Below are 12,759 nucleotides of genomic sequence, written 5' to 3' on the forward strand. Positions count from 1 at the left end.
CTGATGCTGGAAAAGGGAATTTAACTTTTCACTTAGACTGAGGCAGCAAGTCTTTATGGAGAAGTCCTAGAGGATTTAATAGGGAAGGAATAGCTAGTGTTATAGAAATGTTTTTACAGTACACATCATAGAAGCTGAAGTTAAACAAGAACCTTTTCATGGGCTTTCACATCCAGCCTATAGAACTTCTTCCAAATATTTTTTTCTTCTAAGTGCTGTAAGACCCTGCACATATTAATTTCTTTTAAATGCTATAGATTTTGCTCAGGGAAAAGTAGGTTTACACTGGATAGAGACTGCAAAGTATATAGAAACATAGAAATAAACCTATAAAATGTATTTTCCATTATCAGCAAGAATCTGTGGGTGGTATTTTAGAGATCTGAAATCTGTTCATCAGTATTGGTGAAAAAATGGGTCTGACATCTTCTAGATGAATGAACTGGCCTCTGAGCAGCCACTGCGTGAAGGACTTGATCTACACCCCAGTTTAGCAAAGTCCTTAAGTGTGTGGTTAAACTAAACTGGACAGGTAGGGTATGTAAATATACAGAAGACATCAAATACAGTGCAGAAACATGGTCGCACCATGGTTCTTTCTCCCTAGACTTGGAGAAAAGTTTCCATACCTTGCTGTGAAATAAGCTGATTTAAAAAGTATTTGTAAATACATACAAGAAATGCAGAGATTTGGGGCCTGTATAAAGAATGCAGGAAGCTGCCTTCAAAGCAAGTTGTTGTTTTATTTTTTTTCCAGAGGTTCATTTGTCTGAACATACTAGTGCCTGCTACAGTTGCTTGAAAGGATGATGTAAATAAATACACAGGCACTGAAATTACACTGCCAGCTCAGGTCTCTAGTGCACAGTCACTGTCATATCAGAACACCTCCCGCACTCCTTCCTCATGCATAACTCAGCAAAGAGGTGATGTGACTGGCACACTCTGCTCAGGGTGTCATGCACCATACAAGCAGAAAACCAAAATCAGCTCTTACTCCGTGGGCAGATTGAGAAGTCTCCTGTGGGCACTGTGGAAGGTTGATGGAAATGGAAGCTACTGCCTTTAGCAATCCCTGCAGACCCAAGCCGGGGACACAAGGTCCTACTTCTGCTCCTGCTGACGTTAGCAGAAACCTGAGGAACTCAGTACTTTTAGAAAATACAGAGCATCTCACAGGATCAGTCTCTAGTGGGATTTTGGTGGGGGTTTGGGTTTTTTTTTTGCAGTAAGCCTGTACTTGGGGGGTTTTAATCTCCTTCCAAACATACAAAATGTACACTCTGGTATTCCACTTGTTTCCCCCCTTAATAGGAGAGAACAACATAATTCTAGGTCCGCCTGCATGTATGTAGGTTGCACAAAGTACTTTTTAATGGAAGTGAGGTTGGTAACAGATGGATAGGTGGGTTTAATTTCATTTAAAGATGGGTTTAATTTACCTGATAAATATGCATATGACCTATTCTCTTCCAGGCTTCACTTTCCAGTTTAAAGCAATGTTTTCATTTTGCACAAAAACCTGCAAACCTCTGTTGTGCAAGCACAGTGCAGGGATTAGTGTATGCTTAATCAATTCATATGTGGTGTTTGAAGTAATTACAAATTGCTGTCCTGAATGTAAAAGCTGGTCCATAGAAGTCGAAGAGATTTTCACATCAGCATTTGAGGATGCACAAATGCTATTGTATCCTATTGATAATGGGACTTACTAGTCACAGGCAGGTACTTTGGATGCCAACATTGGGATGTACAGATGATTAAATAAATGTACCTAGGAAACTTCTTTCAGCAGTGCGTGCTGTGTAACTGATTTGACAGCACATGATGAGCTAGAATTTCTAGAGCATGTTGGTCTGCAGTCTGAACTGAGAGCAAACCACGATCATCATTTGTTAGAGGAGACATCAGCTCTTTCTCTCTCTGAGTGTGACATCTGAATATTTAGATATGCACTGAGCTTAACCATTGTGGCTCATTTCTGTTAATTTCTATTGGGTGGTGTGGCACCAGGTGCATGTGGCTGTGCACATGACTCCTGTGATGGTTCTCCTTCATGTGGCTAAAGATGCATAAATAACACACAAACTCTTTGAGAAAATCTGCCTGCATAGAACTCAGGAACAGAAACAGAGATGGGAAGAACCAGCTGTCCATGAAAATAGGCTGAAGGAAAGCATGTTTAATTGCATTTTCAGTTCAGGGGCAAAGTTGCCAGTACTCTCGTGCCTGTCTGGACAGCTGGCTGGGCAGTCCTGCTTGTGGTTTGCATGGCTCTAGTCTTACAAAGCAGCTGCAGCTCTGAGCTGGTTTTTTCATTCATATAGCACATGAATTTGGTGTTCCCCCATTCTGCACATAAGCCATGTGGTTGTAGAGGAGGTCTTCAAGTGTCTGGGAACACTGTTAGAAACTGCATTTCTTCTGGAAATGCAGTAGGGAAGAGATGGTGGAGGGCTTGTAAGACGGTATCATGAGGAGCTAGCTGGAGTGCTCTTGGTAAGGATGTAAGGGGAGGAATTGCTTATATCTGGACAGAAGTGTTTGCTTGGTTGCTTAAGCACACAGCAAGTAGGAAAGCAGTTAGGAGAAAGTACATACTGTCCTGTGTTTGGATGAAGACTTGCTCCCAGGTTTGCCACATCTTCATCCAGGCTGTTTTCTATGACGCATGCCATTCCTCCAGAAGAGAGATGTTTCTGAAGATTTCTCTGTCAAATGTCCAGAATGTAGTTTGATACTGTGGAAAAATGAACCGAAGGCATAGTAAGAAGATTTCATCTAGGAAGGAGAGGCTTGGCTTGGTCATACCAGTAAGTGGAGCACCAGCATTAACCAGGGAGTTTGCACAGAGAAGCCCAAGACAACAGAGATGACAAAAGCGGGATATTTTGATCTGAAAAGACAGCTGATTAGTCACATAAAGAAACCAAACTATGCTGGAAATTGCATCTGAAAGCCCCAGGCTCAGAGATCTGAGCCTGCCAGGACCTCTTACCAGGTTCAAAACACAAGCCATGACCGCAGATGTGTGTGGGCTCCTGGGAGGACTTGAATACACTGTAGCTCGATGGCAGGTGCATAGTCATACCTTGCAGACAGTACAATTATTCAAACACACGTTAGCTCCTCAGCTTTGCAATTATATTTTTATTATTGACAAGATGTTCTGCTGTGCAGGGCTGTAAATATTTTCTTTGAGCCCCCAGAGGTCATTTGGGTTACTCAGCAGCACTCAAAGTAGCTCTTCCCTGTCCTATCAAAGACGTGTGGGACTTGTAAAAACCTGCTCTGGATTGCCATGTTGCTTAATTATCCTCTTAGCTCTAATGAAGTGCACCCTGACTAGTGGTGCAGTCACAAACAACATGTTGCTACAATTTGGGTCATCACCAAGAACTTCAGTTACCACTCAACTCATCAAGGTAGCATTTCAGAAAGCTGAAGGGCATTGCTACCTAATAAAAAACCCAACCACGTAGTCATCAAGAGCATAGCTGGAGGGGACCAGTGCTCTGATGCGAGCTATGCTTACAGCATGCCCCAGAGATCTGCAGTGCAGATGTCTGGCAGGAAAGGCTAGGTGCCCCCTAGGAGGATAAATTCTTCTCTGTTGTGTTGCTGCAATCCCAAAAGACCCAGAGTTTTTGCAGAGAAGCAGCATTGATTGTGGAAGTAACCAACAACTTTTGTTTTCATTTTGTCCTGTCAAACACTGTTAAGGTAAACTGGGCTGTATAACAGGAGTGCTCTGTCTCTGGTTTTGAAATGGAAAGAGGAGCCACCTAATAAGATGTCTCTTTTCTGCCTTTTTTTTTTTTCTGTATTAAGGTTGTCAAAACTTGATGCAAAGTGCAGGGGCACTGTGGTTAGGTGAATATTGGCTAGATTTGAGACTGGGGTTCAAAATGCTGCTGCGCAGTTTTGCAGATATCAAGTGTTCCCGGGAGTCTCCAGTCAAAATTCCTTACTCTCCTGTGATGGCTTTCTCATTCAGTGACATATCCCCTCTCAGGATATGGCTAGATGATCCTTTCTAGCAAGGTCTTATCCCAGCTCTCACAAAAACACTTCTGAGGCATAAGCTTTTGGACTTCAGCCTGAATTGGACTGCAGTACATGGGAGATATTTCTCAAGCAACTCCCAGGGAAAGATCTGTGTTTTTCCCTTCTCCCACCAGATCTTTGCCTGTGTTCATAAATTCTTACTTCAAGCCAAATTGAATTGAATGCTCAGATAATGGAGAATGTACCTTTTTTTTTCTTTTTTTTCTTTTTTACTCTTTTGTAAATGACGTAGGAATATCCCTTTCCAAACGTTGTATATAAATGCATTTCCTGGGCAGTGGCATTTCTTATGCTCTGAGTGGATGTCTTCACGGACCTGAGCTCAGGGTATGGGAAAATTCACCCCCTCTTCTTAGGGGTCTCCAATCTTTCTCTTACAAAATCCAGGATTTAGCATGTGTCAAGGGGATAATTTCTATGGAAGCCCAGTGTTTAAAAAAATATATTGGCTGCAGTGAGAAGGTTCAAGAAGAGTTCAGATCCAGACTGAACTTTGAAGCCATTTCCTGTGCTGGTAATGGACTGGGGGGAAGGAAAAAAATAAAAGAAATCCTGGCTCTTTTTGGGGAGCCTTGGATTTGTATCTGAACTTTGTGATCCTGGCCCTTCCCTGTGTAACACAGCGATTTTTTCTTCTATTCAGAATGATGTAGTATGTAGAGTATGGATGTTTATGTGTATTTTCACCTCCAACTAACAATACCTGCTTGGATCTGTTAAGATTATTTTATAAAAGGTGCTGAAGGGAGGAAAATTGCAGAGGGCACTGAATGATTGGGTATGTTGCTGAATATTTTAAATCTGAAAGTTCTATCTAAGGCAGCTTTGCTGGTCTTGACTTTTCTTGTGAAGGAAGGGGCCTCTTTGCTCCAAAGCAGTCAGAGCCAATAGGGATCCCACATGCTCTCAGCCCCCAGTTAATAGTGCCCTCATCCCTAATGCGTTTTACTCCATCTCAGGATCTGACCCAACTTGTCTGGTGTCACAAATCACCATCCAGCCTTTCTCCCTGCTTCCTGACTCTCCAAGTTTCAACTGTCAGCTCCCATTTGTTTTATCCAGCTTACTTTGCTGCAGGATTACTTGAAAGGTGATAATCTTGTGGGTAAATTTAAGGAGACCAGCAGATTTGTGCAGAACTACTGGGCTTTGCTCTAGGGAAGGTTTTAATTTTGGTGATGAAAGCTGGTGGTTTTGTGCAGCACTGTTCTCTTCGAAAAGAAAGTGTGTGGGGCTTGTCTTGGACCTTCCAGTTGAATAATGATCAGAAGTTGCATTTACATGTAAATTAAAGTCTGTCCTCTGTTAATATTCCAGTTGCTTCTGTCTCTGGACTTCTCATCTATTTATCATTTGTGTGCACTGTGAGCACAGTAGGAGCGAGATACATGTTTACTGTCACAATACTGCTTTTAAATTGGGCTGTATAAATTGGCTGGAGATACTTGCTCTTGTTTTGGGAGTCTCCAGACATGGTGGTTGATGGCAATATCATGTGACTTGTGCATTTTGGTTTCTCAGGCAACAGCATGGGGTTCAGATGAAGACACCAGGAGGTCCTGTCAAAGTAAAGGTAAAACAGAGGTAAGTTTTTCTTTGCTACAGTGATGCTATGGTAAATCTATTTGCATCATATGAAATCCACACAGGGAACATCTAACACCAGCTTGAGCTTGTAAATTTTCAGCAGTTCAGATCTACCAATACAAGCGTATAAGCACTGCTGAGCTAGCCATTTCAAAGGCTCCCTGCCCAAGTTATTAGACTTGCTCTGCATGAAACTTAAAGGTGATTTCATTGCTGGAGAAGACATAATTTGTGATATATCAAGGAGCAAAGTGGTGGCAAGCCAGGGGTAACATCTTGCAGTGGGGTCTGAGGTGGGGCAGGTTGGCTTAGTCTAGGTACTCAGCAATGAGCCACTGGCATTTGGCCATGTGGGCTTCAATGATTGTTTGCAGTTAGAGTTCATCTTTGTTTAATTCTCTGGAACACGAGAATTGAATCTGCTAGTGCACAGCAGTCTGGTCAAGTGCAATATCAGAGCTCCTTTGGAGGCAAGTGCAGTCTCTAGACTCCAGATTGAAGTAAGAATCACTTAAATAGATGCATACCGTCCCAGAGGTTCAGAGTTTGCAGGCATTTCTGATCCGAAGTCCTTTCTTCCCCTCTTCTGAGAAGCTAAAGCAAAGACATCTAAAGCAGGAATTATTTTGATTTTTCAAATGTGATGTTAGTACTGTTAAAAAATCTTCAGGCCTCAACTGAGAGGGTGTCCTATTGTCTTTAATACTTCACCACAAGCAGTTCTCCGCCTAAACCAAAGGAGCTGGACAAAGGATAAAGGATGATAAGCACGATCTTTGCTTAAACATAGACAATCAAGCAGAGAGTCATTGTGTGACTGGCCCAGAATGCTGCAATTCTGCTGAGTTCCAGTTCAGTGCTGCTTCAGACACAGGATTATATGATCTTTCATCGACCACGTTCATTTTATGTAATAACCTTTACATGGATACTGTATTAACTGGTATATGCATAAAAATGCTATCTTGAACTTTGGGGTCAACTTGCTTCATGTAGCTGTAGAGCATAGTAGTATAGAACATCTGTTAAGAGTTTTGTGTAGGATCTACAGGATTATGCAGGAAAACACCACCATAGATGCAAAATGTGTTAGGCCCCCAAACAGGGCATTCCATGAAAAGAAGAACCCAATAGAAGTTGGACAGTACTAAAAAACTCCAAAATGCAAGACATGAGGATTTTTGGAATTTGTAGTCTTTGTACTTCAAAATATGTAAAGAAATTATTTTCTCTTTTCTTCCATTATAAAGTTTGGAAGACTTAAATTGTATCCTATTGTTCATGAAGAATTTTAATTTATAACCCAGAATTATTTTGTCAGCCCCTGGATAAAGCCATGCATTAGACAGAACAAATTCTTGAATAATTTCATTTTATCTTTTTTACTGTCATGCCAAAAGAAACCGATGGTCTGAATATCATCTCTGCTGCTGCCTCCTCACACCCCAGAGTTTGCCAAAACTGTCATGGGGATAATGCTTTTATCAGCTGAGTTTATGTTGATTGTGATAGAATCATAGACTCTTAGAATAGTTAGGGTTGGAAAGGACTTTAAGATCATCTAGTTCCAACCCCCCTGCCATGGGAAAAGGCACCTCACACTAAACCATGTCATCTGCTTTGTCAACACTTGACTAATAGCAGTTTTCTACCTAGCATGGATGACTAGATGATAAATATGTAATGGCAGTTAGATATGTGGTGGCAGAGGCCAGAAGTAAGAAGGACCTTTGTCTCTTAACATTAATTCACAATGTAGTTTGTGTAAGTTGTATGACTGGTCCATTTTCCTTGCCCATTTAATAACATATGTATTTTAGGATGAGGTTTTTCAAGCCACCTAGTGCATTAAAATGCCTTTTTCCCCTTTCTCTGCCTCTTGAGTCTCTAAATCAGATTCTTCGTGCTGCTTAGAAAGAACTCTAAAATTCTTAGAGCTTTTGCATAAGGAAATTAGGAAGTGCAAGAATAAAATCCACAAAATGCATATCACAGAAGTATAATTATTATGGCACGATGGTTACATCACGTTTGAGTACCTATTGAAGAGGAAGGTGAGAAATACAGATTTAAGGTTAGAAGGTACCATTTCTTCTGACACCTTGTGTAGCTCTGACCACAAGTTTCACCTGCCTATTCCAAAATTGAACTCAGTAACCTGTGTTTGTCTGCTGCACCTTTTTAAGGAAGGCAAAAGATTTTGAAGTGAAGGCCTGAAGCAAATGGGCTGACGACGTGCTTTGCTGGCTTGTTCTAATGGTAGATCACCTTCTCTGTTAACAATTTGTACTTTATTTCCCCTTTGGATCTGGCTTTAGTTTTGAGTGGCTGGGTTTCATTTTGCCCTTCCATGCTAGATTAAAGAGCCCTTTAGTTACCAATATTTATTTTTTACAAAGGCACTTACATACTCTTGTCAATTCAGTACTTAGGCTTTTTGATAACGTAAAAAGCTGAGTTCTCCAAGCCTCTTTCTCTAAGTCATTTTTCTACAGCCCTTGAATATTTTTTGTTTGTTTTCTATATACTCCAATTTTTCACCTATATTCTGTTGTCAATCACTCTAATGCCTGAGTGTGATTAAAACAGTCTTCCACTTCTCATTCACCTTCTTCTGTTCATATATGTGGCAGTTTCATAAGCTCTTCTGCCACAGGAGATGATGCAGCATTGCCTAGCCACTGTGACCACTAAATCCTTTTTACAGTTGCTAGTCTTGGGAAGTAATCTTCCAGACTATGTGCAGAGCCTTTTTGTCCCTTGTTTTTTAATGCATAAATTAACAAAATCTTACAAAAAAGTATTGTGCTTTTTGGGTCCAGTTTACCGACCATCCTAGCATGTATCACTATATATAGTGAGCCATTGACCTTGCTGGTACTTACTATTTTTATAATCTTTGGGCAATCCACAAATGTTCGTTAAGAGAACTGTTAGTACTGAGCTAGTACCACCCCATCTGGGGCCCTGCTAGAAGAGGAAGTTTTTGAATGATTTCACTCTGAGGACATTTTTCAGCCCAGTAATTTACCAGATTTTAATCCATTAATGTATAAGTTCTTGAACCTGATTTTAAAATGAACTCTGCAATGTATCATGTGGTATTGAAACAAACACCTCAGAATAGTCTCTCATTTATCTTATTTTTATCAACTAAAACTTGTGGTTTCCTCAAAGAATTGTACATGCTTTACTTGCCATGTCTCTGGAGACAAATGCTGGCTTCCATGAGTAATGATTCTTATTAGAGCAGCATTTATAAAATGTGTCATGATCAGCACCTTAAAATTGTCCCCTGGAAAGCACCCACATTACTGAGAGACAATGCAGAGAACAAAGTCAGTGCTATGCTGCCTTTGTTTCTGTCTTCCAAATGAAATCACCCAGAGTCTGTAGTTAAAATGAGTGATGGATAGAGCAGTAATCACACAGAGATGTATTTAATTTCATTAGAAGTTGTTCAGCTTCCAGTTTATCTACCACATCTAAGAAATTTTGCCTGACATGGAAAAGTTGTTGCTTTCTAAACATGAGCACTTTGGTCTTTCTCTTGGCTAAGCACAGAATTATTTGTTAACTTTCCAAAAGCTGCACACTATCATTTCAAAACATAAAAAGGGACCATTTGTGAAAATGGCAGCTCTCACGTGCTGTCCTAAGAGCTTTGTGTAGCCAGGAGAAAGATGACACAGTAATAATGCTTCTGGAGCAAGAAAGAATCAAGAGAAATGTCTGATAGGTATCCTGCTGTGGGTTGGTACCACTGTATTGCCAGTAGAGCTTCTTTCTGGTTTTGTATGATGTTCTGATGCTGGGGATGTTTTATGATTCACATCAGGTTACAGGAAAATCCTAGACTTAGGCTTCAGCCCAACTGAAAAGCTTTGGTGCAGACATGGCTGAGCTTATAGAGGAATGAGTGTTTCAGGCCTTCAAGTGGCTCTGTGTCTTAAAGGATGTGAGTTCTGGTTATCTGGTGGAGCTGGAAATCTCCATGCCACTTGTGAATTAGTGGCTTCCAGGTAGGACAAGCAACATATAAATCTCCAAGCAAATAGAAATAACTGAGAAATGGTCAGATATTTTTCCCCTTCTGTAAGTGTTCCTAGAGATCTGAACCTACATTCCTAGTACTTCTGCCAAAATAGGAATGCAGAATCAGCCCCCAGATTTGATTTGATATTCATTAAAGAAAACTTGGTTGGAAAAATCATTAGCAGTTCTCTTTGCTATCTATTGGACTCAAAGGAGAAAGAGCTTGGTCAGGTCGTTGGCTTAAACTGATTAATAGAATTGTTTGTCCAAAGGAATAAATACAGGTATCTGAAAGCACATGAATAACAGCACTCAAGAACATGTTAGGTCTTGATTGTTTTCTAACAAATTGTGATGAACTGCAACAGATACATTAAATGTTTCCTGCACACTAAAATGTTCTTGAAGGTGTAACATGGCATTCTGCTGGCTGATTCTCTGAACTCCAGGTTGCACTCCAGGAGTCTGTGTTTATTTACTGAGGATGGCAGACTATCTGAAACAGCTAATTTTCTCATGCAGCATGTAACTGGTTTTAATCTGTGATTAAAATATATCAGTATGTGATCAAATAGTGTTAGCCTAAAAAAAAGAATGTAAAAGGAGATCATTGATGACAGGGCTGCAGTGGTTTATTTAAAGTGAAAGGACAATTAAAGTACTGCCTATATATGGTTATAGGCTTTCAAAGAAAAATACATCTGTACAATGAGATTAAGGGTTTGTAACATTTCAGAACTCCAGTGTTCAGAAATGACAAAAGAAACGACTCAAGAAGCACCTACAGCCACCTTATTCACAGCATCCTGAAAACATCTGTTTGAATTTTACTTCATACCAAAGCCACAGGAGTTCTGCCCCTCCATTTGCTTATCTGTCCACACAAATTACGGGAGTAACAGGGCACCACTTTTGCTTCTCAGGCTTGAAATGTGCTTTCAAAACAGCCTGACATCTCTCAGGGCTAGAAAGAAGCATGGTTCTGTCCGCAGTCATGGACATTACAGCATTCACAGACAGACACGTTTAAATCTAAATGTTGCAAAAAATGAAATAAATGAAGATAGGCTTAAACTGAGTGGGGTGGGAGGGACAGGCTCCAGTGAAGTTTATTCTCTTAGTAACAGTGAGGACTTGTGCCCTGTAGGGTTGAGCACTAGAAGTCATGTACTCTGCCTTTCTGGGAAAACAAAGGTCATTAGGCTGAAGAAAAGTGCTACCTGCTCAATTTAAGCCCTTATCTCAAAAAAGGGGACCAGTACCAGGTAATTTTGAGGAAGGAACAAGAACCCCAAGATGGGTAATATGCAATTTGTAGGAAAATCAGAGATATGCTTCATGCTCTGGTGCTAAGCCACAAGTTTTTAGCAGCTCTGCCATATATTTAATAATAATCCCAACTAATATAACCAAGTTATTCTCATTAACCATATAAATACCCAGCCCTCCCCCTTTATTTAAATTCTTAATCTCTTGATCCAGATATTATCTTCTGGTGATGAGATTTGCAGACTGATCATACACAGGTTTAACTGTCTCCTCCATAATGTGAGAGCAGGTTCCAAATATTGACTCGTCTGGACAGAGCTGGATTCAAGCTTGCCAGATTTTCCAGCTATACTAAAGCCCATCTGAATTTTGCCTCCTGTATGCCTAGAGTTTTCCAGCCACACTGAAGAAACTGCATTAAAGAGCTCCTATTTTCTGTAGGGGTTTCTCAGATCATTTTATTAACCAGTTACCTTGGCTATGAATTGTTGCAGAGAGCAGAGTGTTGAATGATGTTTCAGAGCAAATCCAGACTGGTTGAAAGAACACAGAGAGGAGGGTGTTTCTTGCTAGTTATTTGGAGAGCAGGGTAGAAAGAGGATCTAATGTAAATCTCACCAACAGTGTTTTGAGAAAAATCCTGCAAGCTGGACCATTTAAGTGGTTAAGATTCTTCTTTGCTTTTGTTGAAGGTTTCCATAGACTGATGTGACTGGCAGGGGTACTGGCAATAAGAAATACAAGATGAGCACAGTATTCCTCTTCAGGCCAGGCACGTTAGAGGGGTGTGGTCTCCCACTGCTGTCCTTCAGGATCAACTCTGACTCAGCATGTCACCGTGGCAAGTCCTTTAGCACCTGCATGTTTGGTTCACCCAGCTGAGAGAACAGGGCAGATGATGTACATCTGTTTCAGAACATTAAGTTGAATGATTGTCTTGAAACCAATGTATAAAATGTACATATTATCGCTGCTCTTCCTTCGGGAGTGTGGAGTGCAGTTACCGTCATCAGTGAGGCAGATCCAGGGAAAACACCTACTCAGTTCATTCGTAGGAGCATAGGATATGGCTCACACATAGTAGCATCATTTTTCAAACAGAGCAGAAAACATCCACTAGTCACCTGAATTTCTGCCTTCTACAGCTAATGAAATAGTTAGCGAGTTTGGTGCATCTAGTTCTCTTTAAAGTCTCAGTTGTCACATGTTTCCAGTCTAACACCACATCCATACCCACTGTGCTTCTGCTCTTTGCTATCATCTTTGGGAGGGGGATTGAAGTTGCAGGTTAAATATTCAGGTGAAGGTTCAAACAGCAGCAGATATATTTGCTCAGTGTGGTTTCTCCTCTGTTTCAGTAAATAACTTCTGCCTTAGACTGAGTGGGTACAAATAAAACTGTGCTTAATTAGGCTAAAGGACACCATATTTTACCAGCTTCCAGCATCCCTACTAAGCCAGGCTACTATGCCTTGGAGTAAAGTGTACAACAGATGCATCACTGCCAGTAGACTCCAGAAGAGCATCCAGCACATGACTTAGCAAAAAATTTTTCTTTTGTGTGCTATATTCTCAGCTGGGAAACTTTTATAGAAATAGAAGCTTGTTAATCTTTATTATAGCTATGTGCGAAGATGAGAATTCTGCAAATCAGGATTTTGAATTTCTGCAGGACAGGGTTTTAGTTAGGAATATTTTGAAGTGACTGGACAGGAAAGGGTCCAGCAGTATTAAAGGTATTATCTGGTTTAGGTCAGAAGCCATGTTCAGACTCTCCACAAAGCAGGAAAAAGTGGAAGT

General features: G+C 40.6%; 1 protein-coding gene across 1 annotated transcript in view; it reads left to right on the top strand.

The window, feature by feature from the left end:
- SEMA5B (semaphorin 5B) overlaps positions 1 to 12,759 on the top strand; it is a 275,414-nt gene that overhangs the window by 185,294 nt on the left and 77,361 nt on the right. The window contains exon 6 of the mRNA XM_005153798.3: positions 5,590 to 5,652. Within this exon, the coding sequence (XP_005153855.2) occupies positions 5,590 to 5,652 (63 nt within the window). The remainder of the gene's footprint in view (positions 1 to 5,589; positions 5,653 to 12,759) is intronic.

The sequence above is a fragment of the Melopsittacus undulatus genome, chromosome 4, assembly GCF_012275295.1.
Source record: "Melopsittacus undulatus isolate bMelUnd1 chromosome 4, bMelUnd1.mat.Z, whole genome shotgun sequence".
NCBI lineage: Eukaryota > Metazoa > Chordata > Aves > Psittaciformes > Psittaculidae > Melopsittacus > Melopsittacus undulatus.